This window comes from Coenobita brevimanus, chromosome 103 (assembly GCF_032717465.1).
Source record: "Coenobita brevimanus isolate Jiangsu-jjx chromosome 103, ASM3271746v2, whole genome shotgun sequence".
NCBI lineage: Eukaryota > Metazoa > Arthropoda > Malacostraca > Decapoda > Coenobitidae > Coenobita > Coenobita brevimanus.
This window is the reverse complement of record NC_137056.1, coordinates 39,861,081-39,885,522: the sequence shown is the minus strand read 5'-3', so window position 1 is coordinate 39,885,522 and position 24,442 is coordinate 39,861,081. Positions and strand designations below refer to the sequence as shown.

The 24,442-nt window shown below is 40.7% G+C and overlaps 1 protein-coding gene across 1 annotated transcript in view; it reads right to left on the bottom strand.

Moving 5' to 3' along the window:
- The window catches only part of Adar (Adenosine deaminase acting on RNA), a 439,541-nt gene that overhangs the window by 177,811 nt on the left and 237,288 nt on the right, over positions 1-24,442 (bottom strand). Inside the window, exon 2 of the mRNA XM_080285009.1 lies at positions 4,612-4,755. Within this exon, the coding sequence (XP_080141135.1) occupies positions 4,612-4,755 (144 nt within the window). The remainder of the gene's footprint in view (positions 1-4,611; positions 4,756-24,442) is intronic.

Genomic DNA, 24,442 nt, shown 5'->3' with positions numbered 1-24,442 from the left:
GTACATAACAGCACATGCATTTCTTTGCCTTCAAGACAAATTAAGAACAAAACCTCTGGTTACAATGGTCATATAAGGAATAACTGTTCAGCCGTCCAGATCAGGTATGCTACTGATCTAGAATACAAGTTTGCAGTAATTTTAAGAAGGCACTAACATTAGTGAATAATTAATCTCAAAAATATTTATAATTTTCTTAGGGATGACATAAATTTGTGATTGCCTATACTGAAGGTGAACAGTATTTTTTTCCTTCTTAATTTTCATTAAATGCCCTGGAGTACGTTTATTCATCATCCTAATCCTTATTCCCACCTACAGATGAGGTTAGATGGGATGCAGAAAGGAAATTTAATGTGTCATAGTAATCACTATTAAATGCAATGCTCACTGGGAGTGCTGCAATTTATATTCTTATTAATCCTGTTTCATCTAACAATGACAATTCTTAAGATATCACTAAGTAAACACAATGTGAGGTGGAGTGCAAATTATCACAACAGTAATTATTTCCAACACTGAAAAACGGACTGGTAGGATCTAGAAATGGCAAATCATCAAAGTATGGTAAGTATTAACAGTGCAGTGGAAAAGATCATACATAAACTAATAAATCAAGTATTTATAACTACAGAGTTGCAGCATCAAAGCACCTATTCTGATTTTTCATTACCAGCAATTTAATTTTAAACTGCATATTCCCAAACAACCTTCAACAATCTCAAGTCATACATTCATCACCTACTCCAGTGTTGTCCCATAAGGAACATAGGAGCCTGGGGTTAGGCAAGTTGGTCCTGACATTTAAGATGAGAGTGACCATCCTCACTCATACCTAAGTGGTGTGAATAATTAATTGCACTTATTTCCAATAAAATAAAAACATCAGGATATATTTTTACTCTTGGATCAGTAATTTCAAGTATCACCCTCTAATACTGCATACTGTAAATGGATATAACAGTTAACTATTTACTAGGTATAGCTCTATTAAAGGAAGTGTATGATATTTTCTGGAAAAGTAATGACCATCCAAATCTTGATCTGTTGATGAATAATTCCATAAAAACTCGATATGTTTCAGGAAAAAAACACATACACTATTTCACTCTACATTCAACTCCTTTTATGCCATTTGCTATCTATATAATACTAACACTGTGTATGCATTATACAAGCACAGAATATATATATATATTTAGATATGTCACCTCTCCTATATCTCTATCCATGGACTGTGAAAATCAGTGTAACAAAACAACAGCAACCAACACTTTATTTGGCCACAGATTACTGATGGTTGTTGCAGATTCACAACCATGAGTTCAAAGACCACAGAGAGAGAAGCAGGAGGGATGCCAGAACTTTTCATGCCAAGTGTACAGTATTACTTATGCATAGTCCTCAAATTTTTTTACATCTCAGTCAAAACCATGAAACTTCCATATCCTTGAATATGAACTGTGATACCAAAAAAAAAAAAAAAAAAAAAAAAAAAAAAAAAAAATCTCCTGATGCCAACATTGTTCACTTCGAGTTGGAAGAATGAAATTCCAACATACCTATCAGAATAATATTAACAGCCATAACTGCATTCTGAACTCTTAAGTTTAAGATTCTAACCTAAGCTGAATAAAACTGTCAGTTGTTGGCCAAAACTAAATGCATGTCAACTGATCTTCAAGGGTTACGAGATGAAAATAATCCTGGACAAACTGCCACATCTCAATTATATTCCTAAATTATATAAAATCATCCTCTTTCCTAATGACTGCTTTCATGATCCAGTATAACAAATTTGGCATTCAAATTTTTTGCTTTTTCTAAAGGCTAACAGATTACTAGCTACATGACCTAGTCTTGGATATTACAATACTGTACCTGTGGAAGAAAGTACAAGTATACCTCGATATACAATATCCCAGTTTAACCATGTGGGTAGGAATACCACCATACCCAGCCTAATGATGGCTAAACCCCATTTTAACAACAGGTTTTTATTTTTTTTACCGTACTGATTTCGATGATATTTTAAACTAAAATTGTGTTTAGGTTGATGTATAAACTGTTTTCAGACATACTAATGTGTTTTAGCCATAGGTGGGGTGCACACTGTCATTTTGGGGCACAGTTTACTAAGCCTGATTTTTCCAGATTTATATTTGAAAATTTTCATATTTTATTTGTTGGTTTTAGTGAGTTATTTACAGGTGTTAGGCTTAGGTAGCTTCTTTACTGTTAGGCCATTTAGATTGGTTTTAAACTTGTTTTTGGACTCACTTGGCTGGGTTTAGGACTTAGTTGGGAGGGAAACCAAAGGCTCAAAAACGCATCTCCATACTTTACGTGTTAAATCTACCCTGAGATACGATTCCCCACCTAACGATGGGTTTTTACTTAACTAATTGCATTGTTAAACTGGGGTATACCTGTACCTAAACATATAAGGGCATTGCAGTTATTCTAATATATTATTTTTTATCAAATTCCTTTGTTATGAAGTCACAGAGGAACTCAAGGAAATGAATAGACTTGCCACAATGTCAATTGCAGCAGCTAGTGAGGAGACCATCTCAAGAGGAGCTGAAAATTCTCTAAGCTTTCATATTAAGCCATAAGTTGGTTTAGAAGTTCCGTAAAAATAATAACAAATGCTGTGCCTGGCAGGCAATGGTTGCGATATATTTATCTCCAACATAGAGTGATGCTGCTGCTGCCTTACATACTATCGTGCCATCTGAAGCTCCTCAATTTTATGAAGAGGAGCAATGGGCAAGATAAGTGGACCCCACTTGGTAAGAATATTGATCAGAATCTCCCTGATCTACCAGAAATGGAATGGGCTTCTCATCAAGTAAAAGCTTATTATTTCACTCCTAAATGCCAGTGTCACAACCATCAAACTCTGACAAGCAGGAAGAGGAGTATTTATGTTCCACACTGGGGTGTTCATGACTATCCCAAACAACTATAATCAGACATGGTATGGAACTTACAAACAAGCTCATCAGCTTAAGTGCATCATGTGCTACTCCTCTCAAGAGACCCCACCTCCCATTTCCCTCAATATCTTAACCCTTAAACAGTGGGCATATCTGTGATTTTCACTCAATTTTAAACTGTTTTTCTTTATTGAAAGTAGTACAGTACTGCAAAAAGTAAGACCACAACGGAAAACTTCATTTGTCTGCAGACACTACGAAAGTCTGGATCTTTCGTCACCTTGCTGTGGTAACAAGCTAAAGTGTAGTAACTTCCAGCTACTTAGTGGCAAAAAATTGCAATACTGGAAACCAAAGGTTCTCCGAGACATATGAGAGGCAAAACAGGTCATCTGTACTCTTCACTGGTTTAGTCCATACCAAGAGGAATGATAGGAGAGGGAATGCGTACAGTATAACTGTGATGTCCATCCCCACCCTGGGTGCATGGGTTAATATGTAAAGATAAAAGGGAACGTAACTTGCAGTGGGGTTAGAATCTTGAAAATCAGATTTGTGTCCGTTACTCATGTGTGGCTTCCATTCCATTCAAAATGGTATGACCAATGGACTCTGTCACTAATCTACAAGGCCCTTCTCTTGTGCAATCCATTGGAAGCAAGAAAAAATAGAAGAGCGTAATGATTTCCAGGGTCTGACTGTCTTGTCTTGTTGCCTAGGCAGTGTGTGCCTGTGATGAGTTGAGATCCAACCTTACCCTCCGTGAAAAATATGACTCAAATAGGGTTTTGTTACTAGGTTCCAGTGAGATCCTCTTCTTTCTTTGGCTTAATGGGGCATAGGGTGTTGGAGACTGTGTGATGGAGATGGGGTGGGTGATTGCTCACTTACAGTATCTTTGAAGTCAATTATTTTAGTCAATCAGAAAGGTCACATATGAGTAGAGTACATTAACATCCATTTCAAACTGGTTGTGAATACTTTTTCAAATATACCCACCAGATGCAGTCTTCTCCACATTATCAAGAAACTATGGCAAGGTTTCTTACAACATTCTCCAACACTGCAGAACTATAACACTAAACTTCAGGAATTTAATGTCAAGACAGCCCCCTCACTATCCACTGTGCTTGATGTGGCAACTAGTAGTACCTTTATCACATCTCAGGTGTCAACAGCAATCAGGAAAAAAAAAAAAAAAAACGTAAATAAAAATAAAATGTTACCACTGCTTGAGTGATATGTTTAACTCGTACTTTACTTCAGTTCTCCAGGGGATGTACTATACAAAAAACTACTGTACAGTGGCCCTACAAACAAGTTAACACCTGAATACTTTAATGACCATTTTTTCCCCCCACTGGCTTAAACTAAATTAGGCTTAACATATACCATGGATGGCCAAACAACTCAGATTAATAGCTATGGATTCCTATACACTGTAATGTCTAAAAGGTTGCAAGAGATAAAAAAAATTAGTAAAATAACACAGTGTTACGGGGCAAAAGACATAAGATACTGTGTTTAAATTCAAGGTACCTAACTTATTACATAAATACCACAGCCAAGGGAATTATTACAGTTACAAATAACAGTTAAGAAAAAAGTACACACACACACACACACACACACACACACACACAAGATGAGCAAGTAGCTTGAGTCTCACCTGGTTGATCAACAGAAATCTCCATGTCTTCTGAGGCATTACGTTTGCGAGACAGGGCCAAACTGCCTTCTCCATTTTCATCCCCTAGCATTGCGCCCCCAACCCCATCTCTGTGACCATTTTGTCGTCCAATATCTCCGTTGCCTGTGGGGGGGGGGGGAAAGTTAACTTTCAGTGCTGATATGACAGACAGCACTTACATAATTCCATTCCATTCTAACCTTTTTACAGCAGTTCTCTCCCAAGAAGCAGAAACGGGCTGGTGGATGAATCCAAATATGGTACTGTACCAAAAATGTTATCTGTATCTAGCAGTGGGCCAGTTAAATAACAATTACAACCATACGATGGCTTGAAACATACCGTATGGTAAAGTCTGGCTGTTAAGTACTGTATACAGCTATGGAATAGCTGCTGATAGGAGTAGTTTAAGGTATGAAAGTAATGATAGGGACATGAGGAAATGGGCTAGTCTGAAAGTGGAGGGAGAAAACTGGCAATAAGCTTCTGTCCTGTTAACTGTGCTGCGCTAATGAAGGAGGAGGATGTCAAGTTGTGAAAATTATAAAATATAAATACTGGAGTACGTTATCAGTGAACCTGATGCGAATATGGGGATAATTAGTAACAGTACTTTAGAGTTAAGAACTGCGGGAGAGTGATGCTTGTTCTGAACAAAGTTGTCAAGGTTAGAATGCAAGTATTATGTTATAAGAGATCAGTGTATGACTGTCAGTGGTAATTCTTATTTCTAAAAGTGAAACATGGATATAACAGCAGCAGCCAAGAAAAACAAACTAAACTTGCATAACACCCCAGCTTTATGAGGTTGCACCCAGTGGCCATACTGTACAGGGCAGTAATAGCTAGTAGGTGGTGGCAACCATCATCCACTCACTTGATGTAGTGCTGCCTACTTCTTCCTTGGCCGTTATCATTCTTTTTCTGTGCCTGCCCTCCTCTCTTCCTAAATCTTCCATCTTTCCTGTCACTTCTTATTGCTCTTCTTTCTTTTACAGGTGGCTTTACACTAAGTGACAAGCCAAATGGCTTCCTGGAAGCCAAGAAACCATTTACAACACTGGGTGGCAACCATATAACCAACCCATACATGCTCCCTACGTGTCAACAAGTGGGTTGGTGGAAGATTAGTGCCCCTCCCCATAAAACCAATAACTCAAAGTCAAATGGCCACCCCTTACAGGATTATGGTGTCTGGCAATAGATAGATAGATAGATATTCCCTAGGCAGTCTGGCTGAACAGCCCCAAGTCCCTATGGAAGGCCACAGCTGAGGCCAGGCTTTCCCACAGGCCTCTCAAGGAGTATATGTTGTGTTGTTGATGCGGGCGATTGAGAACAATGCAGCCTTCCATAATAGGCTTAACAGTATGGGATGCTGTGTTCCATTCTGGCCAGGCATCAGCGACTGAGTCATTCAGCCTCTTCTGATAACTAAAGAGGGCTGGATGATGCCCACATCTCAACCTGGCCAGGTGGACCCTGTCCTCACGAGGGAGGTAAGAATCAGAAGGGTGGAAATTAGGAGGCCGTGCATGCAGCTGTGAGATGTCTCTGAGTGACTGAATGAAGCGATGAGTGATCTGAGCATGGATATGCTTCTGGAAGCTGGTTTGAGATGGGCAAGGAGGGAGAGATGACAGTATATGTGTATGGTATCATATGCTGGGTGTTGTTTTCATGTTCCTTGGTGTGTGGATGTGCTGCCATTGAGTGTAGTGGATGGTGTGGGTTTGTGCAGAATTTGTGTGACTTTCATGTCTAGTTGATCCTCGACTTTGAGGACTTTGGTTTCTTGGTGTAGGTGGTCTGTAGGTGTAGTAGCCGTGCAGCCAGTGTTTATTTTTAGGGCCTTGTTCTGTGTAGTCTGAAGGGTATTGTAGTGTGTTTTAGTGAGGTTAAAAGCCCAAGCAGAGCTTGCATAGTTCATCACTGAACATACATACTGTTTGTATACTGTGGTGGTGGTGGTTTCTTTGTTGTGTCCAAATGTTGTAAGGGAAGGTGACCTCAGGGCACTGAGTCTTGGTGTTAATTTATTTTTAATATTTGTGAAGTGTTGTTTAAATGATATTGATGTACTGTTTGTTACACCGAGGATTGTGTGTGTGTGTGTGTGTGTGTGTGTGTGTGTGTGTGTGTGTGTGTGTGTGTGTGTGTGTGTGGCAGGGGGGTGTTGTTTATGATGAGGTGTGGAATGTGACTACGTTCTGTTGTCCAGTTTGAGTGAAACATCACAATAGATATGGTTCGGCCTATATTGAGTCTGTTTGTGGTGAACCATTAGTATAGTGTGTTGAGCTAAGGTTGGGGGATGTGTGCAGCTGTTTGCATTTTTGGTATGTAAAGTACTGTACATGTAAATGTTAGGTCATCTGCAGAGGAAGCTATGTGTATCTGTGGTGTGTGATGTGTGGGTATGTCATGCATGTATAGGTTAAAGAGTGTAGGGGACAAACTAGATCCTTGGGAGACTCCGTTTGTGAAGTCTCTGATGTCTGATGACTGACCGGCAAATGTTACACGTGCACATCTGGCTGCTAAATAGTTTACCAGCCATCTCTTTGTGTTATTGTGCATGTTTGTGTTGAATATTTTATTTGTGAGGTTATGGCTGGGGATGGCATGAAAATCTCTGCTAGTGTCTAGTGTGACTAGGAGTGTTCTGAGTGGTGGTCTAGCTGAACTGATGACATCAAAAACTCTTTGTGTTAGGTCTGCAAGAAGAGTGTTTGTAGAGTGTAGCAGCCCAAAACCAGGCTGTGATGGGGCTAGGGGGATGTGAGGTGTTACTAATTGTAATACTAGTCATCCAGTGACTTTGGAGAGCATGCAAAGAGTGTGATGGGGCGGTTTGAGGAAGGCAAGGTGGGGTCTTTGTTGAATTTTGGGGATAATGATGGCAGTACCACACTTCCAGATGCAGCATACTATGTTGTGTGAGTAGCTGTGGTTTGATGTTGGTATGTGCTTGTATGTCTTGTGGTCCAAGATATTTAAGGTGTATGTTGCTTATGTTGTCTGGGTCACAGACAGATGAGTGCTTAAGGCTGCTAATGATGTGCTTCGTCTGGTTGTAAGTAAAGGGTGCAAAGTCTAGGTCTGCGGGGAACTGTCTCTTGTGTCAGATGACACGCTGGTCGTCACAATGGAGGTTTAAATGACTGACGTGTGAGAAGTGACTGATGAGAGTGTTTGCTTGTTGTTTGTTTGAGGGTATAGTGTCTGCTGTTGTGATGGCAGGGTATGATTGTATAGTGTTGCTGTTTAGTGTTTTGTAGAGTTTGCTGGTGTTTGTTTGTGATCAAAGTGTCTGAAGATGATTTTTCCAATTCAGCATTTGCTGCCCTCATATTTTATTGTTTACCTAAATGTTGGGCGCTTGTACTTGTTGTACAGTGTCTTGTGTATGAGGTGTCAGGGAGTGTTGCAGTGTGTTGCATTGACTGATAAAGCCTTCAATGTCTGGTGTGACGCTGGGATTGTCTCTCTTTCTGTTGCCCCTAGGGATGCGTCTTTTGTCTGCATTTTGAATAATTGTATTGAAAGTGTGCACAGCAGTGCTGATGTTTGTGATGGGTGTACTGTTTATTGTTTCAAAGTGTTGTTCTGTTTCAGTTGTGAAGGCCTCCTAGTTGGCTCTCTTATAATTAGTGTATGTGTGTCTGTGGCCAGCTGGGATGATTCTGGTTTTGATAGTGAGGACGACTGAGAGGTGGTCTGAGCCAACGGTTTTGACCACTCTCCAGGATAATTATATGCATAAAGAAGCACAACATCTGCAACACAATTTGGATGATACTCAAGAACACAAGGATTACACAGGATTATGACATGGCCATTAAGGGTCATTCTTACATAAATAGGAATACTGTAATGATTCAATTACAGGGTACCATGCACACAAGACAGCATAAACACACTTCCAGGGGCTTGACTGGGCTTTCTTGTCTGCCAGTTTGGTAGTTATTATTAAAAAAGAAAAAAAAGGAACACAGTTCTATAAAGGGGTTTTGTAGTAAAAATGGCAATTTGGATTAGCAAAAATCTAGGGGGAGGCCGAGGATGAGATGGAGGGATGGGGTGGAGAGGTATATGAGAGAGGGGGGTGTGAGTTGGGAGCAGGGCAGTGAAATGGCGGGGGACAGGATGACGTGGAGGCGATTTGTTTGTGGCCACCCCAAACGGGATTGAGGCATCTGGCAATAGATAGATCAATCATTTCCTGTGGCACCCCACGGGATGCACAGGGTCTCAATGAACTCTCTCCACCAACATTTGTCTCTTGCCATCTCCTTCAGGTCCCGCCAACACTCCTCTCCTGCTTCTTTTTTCATTGTCCTCAACCAGGTTTCCCTCGGCCTACCTCTACCTCTTCTTCCTCTAGCAATCCACTCTGGCACATCCTGTATTAAACAACCTTCTTTTCTGTATATGTGCCCCAGCCACTTCCAGCGAGACAGTCTCACATATTCATTAACTGGTTCCACTCTCATAATATCCCTTACTCTTTCATTTGTAACTCTGTCTTGCCACTTTACCCCAAGAATCCTTCTCAGTATTTTATTCTCAAATCCTAATATTTTCTGATCTGTTGCAATTGTACTGTACCATGATTCATGCCCGTAAATTAAAATGGGTCTAACCATGGACTTGTAAATTTTCACTTTAGTATAGATAGATAGATAGAAAAATCTAGTTATTACACTATTAGATAGTGGTGGTTGCCTGTCACCAAATGACACCTCGTGACTGAGTTACAGTGCTCATAAGGGTTTACATCCAAGTGTTTATTGGAGTTTACAGCTCACAATGCCACTCAAGAATTAAGGGAGGCCGGTCACCCTTGGGTTACCGGTACGTCAGGACTGAGCAGCCTAGCCCCAGGTCCCTACACTCTTGATGGGGTACAAAAAGGACTGGATGATGGACTGAGGAATGATTTCATCTTACCTGGAGCAAAAAATGGCAATTTGGATTAGCAAAAACCTACCGGTAGTTATTATACTACTAGGTAGCGGAGGTTGCCCGTCACCAAATGACACCAAGTGACTCAGTTAAAGTGCTTACACCAGACTGAGCCCGTAAGTGTTTACATCCCAGTGCCTATCGAAGACAGTGCCACTCAGGGGTTAGAGGGACTGGTCACCCTTGACTTAAAAGTTAGGACTAAGCAGCCTAGCCCTAGGCCCCTACATTCTTGATGAGGTACTTAAAAAAATAAAAAATAAAAATAAAATAAAAAAAGAGGATGATGGATTGAGGAATGATTTCATCTTACCTGGACTTATTGCACTGAATATGGGCCCGGATGCACAAATGGCCTTAAGGCTACAACGGCCTTAAGTCGGGTAGTTTAAGGCAGTAGGTCGCTAAGGCGCATGCATAAAGCACCTACAGGAGGGTAAGCCTCAGTAAGGCCGCCTCAGCCACTGAGGCTCGGTCGGAGCAGCCTTACCGTATTGAGACCCGTAAATAAAGTAACTCTGATATGATATTCTCTATAGCACAAACCGGACCAAACTTGTTATTGTTTATCTCGGTATGGAGTTAATGGTTGCCTATGAACTAGATCGTGCTTTGCGAAGGGAATGGAGGTTTCCTGGATCCACTGAACCCCCATAACGTAAATGATGAACATGCATTGAGACAATATCGCCTCCCCAGGAGCAAATTCCTTCGTTTAACAGAGCTTGAGCATCATACTGGGAGTGTCACGCTACACTCCCATGCCATTCTTGCCTACGCAACAATTTTTGGCAACCCAGGGGAATTTTCAGAGTGTTGTTCGAGAGTGGTATTCATCAGTCAACAAGTATATCCAAAGTGATATCACGTGTGACAGATGCTTTATACAGGAAATGACGGAAAAATTAAGATGCCCAGTGCTTTGCTGAGAAGGACAGAGACTAGAGGGTTTCCACAGAATAAATAATTTTTCTAAAGTGCTTGGGTTCCCCATGAGAAGGGAGGGAAAGAACACATCCCCAGTATCCCTGCTTGTAAAGGGCAACTAAGGAGGAGCTTTTTTGTCTTCAGTCCTTCATTCCTAACTGTCCTCTTTTGTCTTCTGTCCTACCCCCTTTTCTTGATGTTTGTATGTTTCTTATGGTCTTTATTTTCCCTCTACTTCTGCTTTGCCATGCAGCCGTATTATGGGTTGGTGATAATTCTTCATTGTTAACTTCCTAAAGTGCTTGGAGCAATGGATTGAACCCTCATACCAATTAAGGCCCCAGATTACAAAGAACATGTATTTGTCAGTTGCAATGGGTTCCATTCACTCGATGTGCAAGTTGTGACAGCAACAAAATGATACTGAGCTGTAATTACAGATATCCTGGCAGCAATCACGCTGCCTATATCTGGGCTAATTCTAACCTCCACCAGAGATGTGAACCAAGGTGTCTATGGTGACAGTTTTCTGCTAGGTAACTGTGGTTGCTGATTACTTTGTGTGAAGTCAGACAATGGTTAGGTAAAACATGACAAACATAATAAGTTCCCATTCATATTGCTATTTTGTTTCTTTACTCCTAAACCCTCCCATCTTACTAATGTTTAAAAGGTTGTGTGGGTGTAATGCTGGAGAGCTTTACATTGCACCCGACATTGTTTTCAATTAATTACTGGTACTTCATGTGCTTATCCTTGACTGTTGTGTAAATATTACCGGCACTGTATGAAAATAAGGTATTGTATAGAATGCCCAGGTATTCGACAGAATGTCTAGCATTTTTTGGTAAGGTATGTAATAAGCTTATTTCATCCTGACTTTATACATTTTACCCAGGGATTTTAATAGAATGCCTAGGTATTCTGTCAAATGTCCAGCATTTTTATGGCAAAGTATAATAAACAACAGGGGGTTAGGGTGGGATAATCTAGGTTAAGTTTAAGTTAGGTTAGGCTAATTTAGAAAAGCGCTATGTTAGGCATATACCTAAATTAACGAAACCTAACCTACCTATATCGAATTTGAATGAAGCCTAGACTATCCCAGCCTAACCTAACCACAGTCTAAATTAGCCTAACATACTGAAATGACTTATTTCACATTTACCGGTTTGCTACAGTTTGGTCGTTTCTCACTTTGCCTAAAACAAACACGATAATCTACAGAATACCAAGGAAATGTGTACAGATGATTTTCTTAGACCTTGTCTTCAAATTTTAGCATTAAATAGTTTACCTAGGCATTCTATGTGACGGTTTCCCACTTTGCCGGTAATACAAACACTCACTCTCGCCTCTCACCCCCAGCTGATTCATGAAGCTCTGTGATTGGCCCAGTGTTTCTGGTTCTGCTGTCTGATTGGTCGGAAGAGTCTCAGCTGACGCACGAGATTTCCCCCAAAACATTCCCTACAGTTAAGGCTAGCCTTAGCTAAGGCCAGTGCACAAAAGTTAAGTCAGCCTTAAGACAAGGCAAGGGGTCGTCGTGCATGAGCCTTAGAGGCAGCCGTAGGGCCGCCTTTAATATTTCATATGAGGCCAGCCTTAAGGCTGCCATCCGACGGAGTTTTGTGCATCCCTGCCATGGTCTACAAAAATGAGCAAGTAATCATGCAGGATTAGTGGTCCTCGCCAGTTATAAAATTTCACTGCTGGGGCAATAATGAAGCATTGTTTCATTGACTGAGGCTTCATTTTTACCAATAATGGACCACTTCCTTAGTCTTCAATTATAAACTTCTTGCCATGTTAAAATTGAGTTTGCTCCAGGTGCACAGTTCAGGTCTGAGAACTTCCTTTTTTTCTTTCTTAGCTTTTCTTGACCATGTCCCATTCCTTTAGTTGCTGATGGTACCTGAAGACAAGTTCCCCTCCTTATATACAGCCAATGTTGTACACACAATAAAAATAAGTATCATGCAGGAGGTGTATGAAGATATCCGAAATGATCAATATGGCTTGTGTAGTACTTGGAAAATTAACTGAGTATCATCTGAACATGCATCCATTATCAATATCAACCATAAATTGTCATAAGAAACCTATCTATGACATATGTAAGCATGTTTGACAACAAGGGAAAAATCATCAAACATCTCCCAAGTCCACTGTCCGTGGCGTCAAATTGTTTTGCACCATATCTGCACTGACACTTTATCATTTGTAAATCAGAGTTGCCAGTAACATAGCAGTCAGGCAAAAAATCCTTAAAACTTCATATAATAGCGCTTGTTTATACATGTTGGCACCTAGGTTGTATGATATTAAAATAAATGCCCTTCATGAAAAACACTGCTTCAACAAAAATATTAGGACCAGACAATCCTCCAGCTTCTAAAGACTACAGTATTTCCAACTGGTGGAACTTTTACCCTATACTATTAACTAACTTAAGTGGATTTTTTTTTTCTTTCTTTGAATAAGTTTCATTAAATATATAACATTATCAAATTCCTTAGGTGGTATAAGATGGCAACCATCACCCACTCAACTGATGTAGTGCTGCCTACTTCTTCCTTGACCTTAATCATTCTTTTTCTGTGTCTGCTCTCCTCTCTTCCTATTTCTCTCATCCCTCCTGTCACTTTATATCAGCTATTCCTCTTTCCTTTTCAGGTGGCTTTACAAATGAGTGACAAGCCTAATGGTATCCTGTTACCCACGCAACCATTGTAAATGCTGGGTGGTAACCATGAAACCAATCCAGTCGTCCCCTACGTGTCAACAAGTGGGTTGGCAGAGGGTTAGTGCCCCTCCCCAAAAAAGCACTGTGGTAACTCACGGACGGCAAACCCTTATGGGATAATGGCATCTGGCTATAGATAGATATTATGATAAAATGTTATGCAATAGATTTTCACTTGACATAACCCTATTGTATAGTGAGTTCTGACTGCACTGTGTGTACAAACTTGGTGGCCTACCCAGACAATCTAACCATCATGGTGGAATATAGACATCATCTGTCCAACATGGTGACAGACCAAAACATCATTTCATATACATTACAATGGATATTTCTTAATGTTCGTCTGCGGCAAAAATTTCCATAAGAAAAAGGGTTGAAGATGAGATATGGTACATACACCACCAAGAGGAAATATCAAAATTCCATGATTGTTCAAAACAGCAAAATGGACAAAACTTTTTCTGTAAGATAGGTAAAGCAGAAAAATACCTTACCAATTAAATCTTTTTTACCGTACTTAATTTTACTGTAGATGGCAATTTTTAAAATATTTTTGGATAAGGCACCTGTTCATTATTATTTTCCCAAGTAAACACCATTTATTCTTGCTAGGTTTCTTCATGCATTGTGAATGTGTCCTATGACTCAACTGGGAACCTATTAGTAAATCTACCTAACCAATGGAAACACGAAGAGAGTAATATCTGGTACCGTTGGTTAATTAGTACTGTCAGTTAATAATGATTCAGTATTAACACACTTTACCAATCTTTCGATGGTGGCTACAAATACCTACAAAATTTGGAGAACCGAAAAATCCACAGCGTTAATACAAAACAATGTTCCGCTCGTAACATATGCCGACCTGGTAGTTTTACGGTAGCAATTACTTTTTCCACTACCATTTACCAACAAAGCGAGAAATAAATTTTCATCCCGACAAATTGTTAAAGAACAAAACGCTGTGTAAGGTAGGCCCTATACATATGTGTATGACCTTCGCCAGTGTCACGACATTATTGTTGCCTCGTAACTCACCGGAACCTCGGCTGGTGTTCGCAGTCCCACCCACCTCGTCCGCATCGCCCTCTCCGAAGTCTGTCCTCATATCAATCTTCATTTCTGTCTCGGTCGATCCCATGACCTTTGACCGAACCTTGCTTACCGTGCAATTAAGATTCACCGTCAGAACTACACACAACAGAGGTAAGATACGTGACTACTCAGAGCAATGGCGTCGAGTATAAACAAAGTGACGCGTGCGCAACTCGTTCATCTCTATGCAACCTCAATAAACAATGCATTACAAAACAATTAACGCGAATACCAATTATAATCGAACAAAAACATTAATTAATCTCAACTATTTATGCACCTCTTACTGCAAATATTATTTTATATCAGCAACTATCGTACAAAAATATTGATTCGCGGGAAAATTCGAATGACAGAAATGAGCTCAAAGCTATTTCATTGGTTCACACACAACTACTTCAGCATATATAGTCTTTGCCAGCATATGAAGTATACTTCTTAATTATCATCATAATCATCAACATCCTGACCCTTTTGTTTACCCAGCGAAAAACTTGGGATTCAGAATATGGAATGAGAAAGAACGAAAATGAGAGAACTACTCGTATTAACAGCACACCCGTGAAATGGGTCACACAGCCATTATATTTCATTCAAGCATGCGAAATCCTGGCTCCACCTCCCAAGCCTGAACATCAGCTCTTTTAGTCTTGTTTGTAGGCTACGCTTCTTTAACTTATGGTACGGATGAGTTTCACTTACTGTACACCTTACAAGATTAAACGTTGACTCAAGATGGGATGTCAAACCACTGCCATGTGCTTTGCACATACTTTATCTAACCAACTCGATCCCCTCCTTTTCTCACACACTCATTTATCATATCCATCCACCTCTTTGTCTATCACGCCTCCTCCACCTCCAGACTCCCTTACATATGTAATCTATCCACCACCCTAATTCCACCCATTCTTTCAATATGACCATATGATTTTAGCACGCTCTCATCCTACTATCAAGTGATTTCTTTACTCAACATCTTTCACAAATCGCACTGGTTCTTGCCTATCCACTTCATGTATTCCATACACATTCCTCATCACGCCCATTTCCATTGCCCTTATTCATTTCACAATATTGCCATGCCAAAACCTAACACCCATACGTTTAGGTTGACACTAGCACACCTTCATGCACACCTCTTACACCCTTCATACTCACTCTTCCGAAAACTTTATTGTACTAGTAATCTTTCTTCCCTAAGTTACTCTACTCACCACTTCCTTCGTACATTTACCTTTCTTTCTTTCTTTTTTTTTTTTTTTTTTTTTTTTTTTACAACACCGAGGTTACACACCTTCGCCGATATCGGTCTCTCCTTTTACCAGCTAACACAGTGAATAATTTTCTTTCACAACAACAGTCACTTTACTCGTGAAGTACATGCATATACCATCAGAACTTTCAGGCCACATACAATCACAAATCTGAACTACTCAAAAAAATCCTCTTCACTGCAAGAAAGCAGCACATCATCAGCTGTATATATATATATATATATATATATATATATATATATATATATATATAAATTTGAGGCGCCCCGCTCTTTCCAGTACTCGAATAATAGCCCTCATCATATTCCCATATACAGTATTGAACAGCCGCTGGGATATGGCACACACCTACATCACTCGAACAGAAATGATGATATATATCAATGGTATTCATCACTCACCAGACATTGTTGTATAATCCTTATCTTCTCTATAGTTACTCTTCTATATATACCTTTGTTATGTCATGCAGCAGACATATCCCAACGATACCTTTTGCACTCACCATGATCGCCTTTACTATGTACAGCACAAATGCACAATTGCATACCTCGCTCACTTCATTGGTATAACTTCATTCATCTAAGCTTTCTGGTATTTCTAGAACGCTTCATTCCATTATCTCCGCTGCATTCCCTCTTCTCTGCCTATATCTCCCTAACACCTAGCCTACTGCCTTCCAATTCTGCCGTCTCTTTACAGCATTTTTCACATCTGCCAATGTCACGATCTCAGGCATCATATTAATTTGCGTACTACCAAAAAACAGTCATGTTTACCACCAATGTCCTTCCATCATTCAAATTCATTAAGCCTATCACAATGCTCTCTCCATCAGCTCAATACCTTCCTTGCATATATTACCGGTAGTGTAAGCTCTCATTCCTCACATTTCTACACTCATTTTTTTTTTCTTACACTCATCCCTCTACTTCCTCCTTCCTCCCACAATAATATATATATATATATATAGAGAGAGAGAGAGAGAGAGAGAGAGAGAGAGAGAGAGAGAGAGAGAGAGAGAGATAATATTCCCAGGAGTAGTTTACATTCATTTTTCTTTATCATCACTTCCCTTCTCCCTTCCCCTCCCCGCCCTCTCTCTCTCTCTCTCTCTCTCTCTCTCTCTCTCTCACCTAGCTTTTTTTCAAATGTTTCTCCTTTCATCAGAAATCCTTCTTCCATCCATCCTAACTACTTCTTTAATTTTTCGTCCACTGCTCCTTCAACATTCACGTCCCACGAAAATGTGCTTTTCTTACCATATATAGAAATACTACTCGTGCAAGACAACACACACATATAGCATTCCTAACCACACACTCTTCGTATGTATTCCACAAAAATTCCGAACACACGTGCTTCCAGTTCACTGACCCTAATTCCTCGACTACCTTAAGCTCACATTCATCTGCCATTGCTTTGTTTCTTAGCCTCTTCACTTCCATATTTTCACTCGCAAATACTTTTTCTTTCATTATCCTTCCAGATTAATTCACCTTCCATACAACAATCATACAGGAGGATAAAAAAAAAAAAACTTCGTCCTCTCATTTCCTCGCGTCTGCAGTACTCCCAACCACCTTTCTCTCTACAAGCACACAATTAAACTAGATCCTTTGAGCATTTTCTCCTGTTTCTCTATGAAATGTGCTTCTTTGTGTTAGAAATATTAATTATTAATACATGAACTTCTTTCCTGGCACAATCTTCAATGGCCTTCGTTATCACTCTCCGCTGGTACTCTACAATGACCCGTTGCATCATTCACTGGACCAATGTCAACTTGCCCATTCACGTGTTTCATCACAAGCATAATACAACTCCTTTTTGTCCTTCACTCTATGCAGCTGGTTCTAAACCCTCTTCTCTTCCACACGCAGTTCGATCTGATGCGTGGATTATTATTCCTCCCATCCATTCATCATTCATCAAAAAACTCCTTTACTTAAGTGATGTATTTAACTGACTGGCTGGTAGAAGCATGCAAAACCCTTTACAACATACTTATCCAGCATCTGAACCAGTAGCTTACAATGGTTGAGGAGCCCTATGAAGGTCAGTACCTACTAACAGTATTTTATTGACAATATTTCAGTGCTGATGATAGTCACCTCACACGTCCAATACTTTTGACAGACGTATCAAAGTCACCATATGAATGCAGATGTAAATGTTTGCTCATAAAAGTTTGTGTAGTATTAACCTTCCATGAGTTTAACCTCGGGTACCACTGACTATGCAGCTTTAGGGTATGCAACTTTTCATCCTCACCACCCCTCGTAAAGGCAAATTTTATTTTCAAGGTAAAAGGCTCTCAACTTCCCCTTCCAAGCTCTACAGTCAACATAAATGAAGGTTGTGGATGTTCCATATCAGTAATCATGCCATTTTTCGTTGTGTTATGGTACACACATATTAGGTCCATTGGGTAGGCTCAGTTTATTCATTTTTGAGGGGCATATTCCATCCGGCATTCCGTGGTGCATCGAACTGTGTGGATGCTGTATCTCAGTATCAGCGATTTTAAGCTGTGTGTATTTATACATAGTATCTTGGGAATAGGCTCGCCTTCTGTTTGGCAGCTTTAAGTACTCAGTAAGCTTGTGATAAAGGCATCTCGCTGATTCCCCAACAATCTAGATCCCCTTCTCCCTCCCCCACGACCGACCATACATCACAACTAATGGATTACTTACCTCAGTAACGTTGCCACCTTTGGTTATGCTACTTTACACACACACACACACACACACACACACACACACACACACACACACACACACACTACAGATCTACAGGATGGTAATAATCCCGCTAATTCACTTTCAAGATTCAATGCGGTATGCTATGAATGAATGGAGGAAGGAAAAACAAAGGTGAAAAAAAAAATTATGGGGATCTTAACATCCTTGTGCCCCCCCCCCTTCAGTTTTCTCTCAAGCCCCTCACAAATGATGATGAAAACAAATGTTTCGGGGCTCTCCGATTATTTTAACGCTTACAACTATCAATCAGAATGAATATTTTGTTACATATCCATGGAGCTGGATGACACTGTTTGCATTCAGTTAGTCGACTGATTCAAGGTTGGGTCACTGAATGCATATTTCACACCTCGGTCCATCCCCAACTTGTTTCGACAATTACTTTTTATATGTAGAAGAGTGGAGGAACCAGAATCACATAAATGTTGCAGAAAACGGCAAGAGGACTCCAAGTGCGATTTCACAGCCACACTGATGAACTACTCGCACTAGCCAGCCATGGCCCCGCTTAAATCATACCGTGGCCCCTTGGGGGCCATGGCTCCCAGTTTGAGAACCAGTGAGCTAACCAAAACTTACGTTAGGGGCCACAATTTGGTTATGGAATTTCCGTTAAACTGTTTCAAAGCTATTAGTTTCCTATTTTCATATTGCGATATAGTAAAGGAATACGATACGTAGAATTGTGAATAATATTATTCTTAAAGACACAACTCATATAATTAGCAGTAAATGTTGTACCATACATTTCTGTTGAAACTGAACACTAAAACCATTATTCTTACACCCTTAAATTTGACTGACAACAGAGAATGGAGTTTCTGACAAAAGCTGAGCTTACAACCTTTGAATGACTATATAATATTGTGCATGCTGATAATACTTCCTATTATAGTGGATTATTTCCTTATTAGTCAAAAGACTTTTTAACAATTGCAAAATATTTTGCAGCTTCATTAAATTAGTATTCTGTGTTCTTGTCAGAAACACAAAGACAATGTACTGTACTGTTCCCGCAGGTTGTGAGTTCCGTGATCTGTTCTTTGCAGCTGAGATCTCTCCACATAGCTGCTGAAATCGAGAGTCACGCTAACCCAAATCTGGATCTACAGGAGTGATCTTTGTCACAGTACCTTCCAACATTAACTTCTGCTATATTCTTCTTTGTTTTTTGTATGTATCAACAACACCAAGTCATTCTCATCTGAAGGACCTGGAGCGTCGTGGTGGCTGCCAGCCGGATCTAACGAGAGTCGCGGTGAAATAACTACAAGCTTTTAGAGGTCAATATTGTGCTTAAGACTACTCGTACTGTACATACGTTTTCCTTCACTTATAAAGTTACCACACACTTCACAATAAAACCAGAGTGAACATTAAAGCGAAAAGTATGACAAAATGATGTTAACTGTTATGGGGACTAGTCTATCGTAAAGTTTGGTTATGATCCTTTCTTAATACGACCCCTAGCGGAGATGAGGCTGCAGCGGTGATTATGGCGGGTTTATTGGATCCGTGTAGCACTTGTCCTTCCCGTCGTTATGTGGACAATCGCCACACATTATTATCCAATATGCCTTCGCGCCAGCCACGGCACTGCACCGCGGGACAAGATTTGCTCCCTAATTGCAAGTCTGAGAGCGACCTCGCAGGAATGGGATATGGCTGGCTAAACTTCAAGAATGCCGCTATCCTCCTCCACCTCCTTCCCCAGAAGCGGAGTGGGGAGGGGGATTAGAGATTCCATGGATTATGGAACTCTCCTTATCACGTTTTTTTTTCCCTAGCAACAAGTACACAGATCTACTTAATGAAAATCGGTAGTGCACGTCTGAAATTTAGGATGTGATTAGGTGAACTTCCCGAGTGCCAACCCACCCACCCCGCCATTTTCCTTTCACTGTGGCTGATCCTGCGGAGGGTTCCGTGCAGTTCGGATATCCTCTCTCTCTCTCTCTCTCTCTCTCTCTCTCTCTCTCCCTCTCTCTCTCTCTACCTATGCCAATTTTTTATGGGCAAAAGTATAGATTTATTTAGTGAAGCAATGCATGCCTGAAGTTTGGGATGTGGTTGGGTGAGCTTCCCAGAATGCCACTACACTCCTACCTCCTGTCCTGTTCTCCCCAGTGGCGGATCCAGAGAGGGGCGCGGGGGTGGGGGGGGGTGGACAGGGAGTCCGGACCTGTCTTGTACGTACGAGCTACTCTTTCGTTCGTAGCCTACTTCGTTGACGTGACTTCGTAACGCCTCTTCCTCAGCAGTTTATTTTCCCTACTACATTTAAATATCTCCAACTGATAAAGTTACGTCAATTTCAAAAACATAAAATTAATGTACATGAGAATATCAAAGTGCACCATGTAAAATAAATAGTAAGGGAAGTAAAGTATGATGACTCTTTCTAAACCAATGGAAATGTGTCACCTTTTATTTTTATTTTTTATAATAATCTTCTCCTCTTTCAGCTCTTAGCAAATCCTCTTCATTTTTCGTTTTTCCCATCTGCTACTTCTTGTCTTCCTCTTTGTCTTTATCTTTTCTAGTTCTTCGCCACTCCTCTTTATCTTTCGCTTTTTAATCATCTGCTTCTACTCTTTCTCTCCAGTCCTTTGCCATTCATCTTGCACTTTCTCTGTCATCCACTTCCTCTCTATCTCTACAGTTTTTTTCCACTCCTCTTAATCTTCGTTTCTTCCTATTCAGTTCTTTACCACTTCTCTAACCTGCGCTTCCCCAGTCATCCAATTTTCTTATCCATCTTGCATTCTTTCAGTACCTACTTCCTCTTCCGTTCACTGCCATGCCTCTTTACCATGGAATATTCTTTTGCAGTTTTTACACTTTTTTGTTTTGCACTTCTCTCTTCCACTTTTCTCCTGTTTAGCTCCGCGTTACTTCTCTTTGCCTTGAACTTTTTCCACCTTCTGCTTCTCTGCCTATTAAGTTCTTGGTCACTCCTACTTTATCATTTGCTTCTAATCTTCATATCTTCGCCACTCCTCTTTATCTTATACTTTTTCCAAGAATCTGATAATCTTCCTCTTCAGTTTCCCGTCAGTACTCCATATCCTGCATTTTCATATTATCTGCTTCATCCTCAGTCCTTCACTCCACTTTAACTTGTACTATTATATTTTTTTTACTTTACTTCCTTTTACGTCCTTCCTCACCTCTTCATCCTTCACTCTTCCATCTTTTACTGTTGCTCCTCCTCTGTTTCTTCGCCATCCGTCTTCGTCTTGCACATCCTCCATCACTTGTTTCTTCTTCTCTTCAGTTCTTGGGTACTTCCATTTACTTTACGATTTTCCGTATTTCTTTCTCTCTCTTCAGCTCTTCGCCAATTTTCCACCATCTGCTTCTTCTTACCATCTTAAATTACACATTTCCCACCACTCGCTTCTTCCTTTCTTTTTCAGTTCTCCACCATTTCCTACCCTCTTTCGTCTCCTATCCCCTCCTACTGCCCTCCTCCGTCCTGCCTCCATCATGCCTCCTCCGTCCTGCCTCCCCAATCCCTCCTCCGTCCTGCATCCCCAATCACCCCTTCGTCTTGCCTCCCCCACCTATTCTCTGTCCTGCCTCCCTCACCTCTCCTACGCCCGGCCTCCCCCAACCCTCCTCCGTCCTGCCTCTCCCTTCCCCGATCTGACTCCTATCCCCGCTCCCCTGGCAGTGAGGCGGGGTATCTGAGTCATACCAGCACAATACCGAGGGAGCACAAAGAGGGATCAAAGACAGGGTCACCCTCGTGCTTGGCCTCTGATGACACATGTTCCAGTCATGACGAAAATGGCACATCATGGGAGAGGACTTTTTTTTTGCTTTCTTTACCACATCATTGGGACATGTGATAAGCCGCTGATGCATCAATGCCATCAGGATATCGAATGGATGGAGCAACTATTCTGTTCCAGGGTTATTGGTAAACCCTCACAGAAGATACGCATGAAGGCCAATATTTGTGATGTATTGATTCCATTAGCCTAAGGGAACCAGAAAGCAAAGATTGTGCTCTGCTCCTCTGTCTGACTTACACAACAAAGCCAGTAAAATAAAAATGTCGCGACGGTATTATTAGGACTGTACTCATTAGTGACACGAAACATGGCATACATGTAACACGAACACATACATCAACATAAGAACGGGAATATACATATACACATACGCATACAGACCAACTAACATACATATTTTATATCTAAGTATCTATATCTATCTATCTACAAGTACACATATATAGATAAATAGATGTATAGCTATATAAACAGATAGATAAAGATGTATATCTATACAGATACTGTCTACCGGTACACAGTATAATATTATACAACTTTACGTAGTTATAATCCAACTTGTCGGACAATCGAGAAAAGCTGGAAAACTGCAAATACTGTACATGCAATGGATTCCGTGAGGTTATTCCTGGACTAATTCTGAGTAATAATCATCATAAGTCTAATTCTCAACCGTTACGGATGTACCATTACCGATAACCTTATGGATGACTTACCTGGGTCATCATTTTCACCCACTAGGTTATCAGTAACTGTACCTCTCTAAAGGCTGGGAAATAGACCAACGCTGATATAGGACTTTTTACTCAAAATACGTCTAACAATAACCTTCTGAAGTCTGGCGCACGCTACACGGGACAACCCGTAGGCTATATTTATTGTTTCTAATTTGTGTGATGAAAGTAGTGTAAGTTTACCTTACATATTTTCTCAGTGAAAATAGTACTTTCATCAAGCTTTAACATGGATAACAATAAGGAGCATTCACAGAATGAGACACCCGAGCTCTACAACTTGTTCAGGGCCTAACATTTTGATCTTGTCCTGTGACCGTCTTTGGACGATTTGTCTCAAAATTGACTTATTTCATTCTTGTATAACCCTCAACCCTTCCACCACGTTTGATCTAAATCAGACCAGAGCTCTTCAAGGTGTTCCCCATGCAATTTTGACTCTTGATGTAGCCTTATGACTTGACCTGTGGCTGACTGCTCTCCAAGCGAATTACTTCATTTTCGCCTGCCTTTCAACGCTCCCACCACGTCTGGTCCAAACTGGATCAACAGGGCAGAGGAGAGTGGGGGGGGGGTGGAGGTGAGGACAATCCCCGGGGCCCAGGTCCGAGGAAGGTGGGGGCGTGCCCTCCATGATAGTGTTAAGGAGGAGGAATATACAACATTGCGTTGTTCAGTCTACAGTACAATGACTCACACTGGATTTCATATAGAAAATATTCAAGAGGAAGTAGGAATAGTTAAACACATTAAAACAAGGCTATGTATAATATTTACAGTACAGAGTTGTGTATTACCGTATTTTTATGTCATACTGAAGGGGCCGAGGGATATAAAGAACCTCTGACCCGTCATCTTTTGTTTTAACCTCTTATAGACGTATCAATCAACCAGGAATATATATACTGCACGAATACATGACAAATGATGGAAAGCTTTATTTCCCTCACTAACTTGTATGTATGGAAGGGCAGATGTGTATGGCAGGGCAGGTGGGTAAGGCAGGGCAGGTGGGTAAGGCAGGGCAGGTGTGTATGGTAGGGCAGGTGTTTATGGCAGGGCCAGGTGTGTACGGCAGGGCAGGTGTGCTGGTGTGGGGAATAAGGGCATTAGTTGTGTTCCTTGGTGAGAGGGAGTGACTCAGTGCGCAGCACCAACATCTTAAAGGTGACCTGTGGCGGCCGTCCGACCCATGACGTCACCGACACCAGCTGATGGCGGTGACGTCAGACACACACACACACACACACACACACACACACACACACACACACACACACACACACACACTCCTCAGTCTAATCTGTTATCACTTCTGACCTTCAACATACTAAGTTTTACATCCCACGCACAAAACATGAAGGCAACTCTGTATCACTTTTACCCGTCCCACAACAGCATTTACATTCTCTTCATTCGTCACTTTCAGAAGTTTTTAGTCAGGAACTATAATAAGTTATCTACTGTTACACCGAGTCTGCTTTTGTCACCT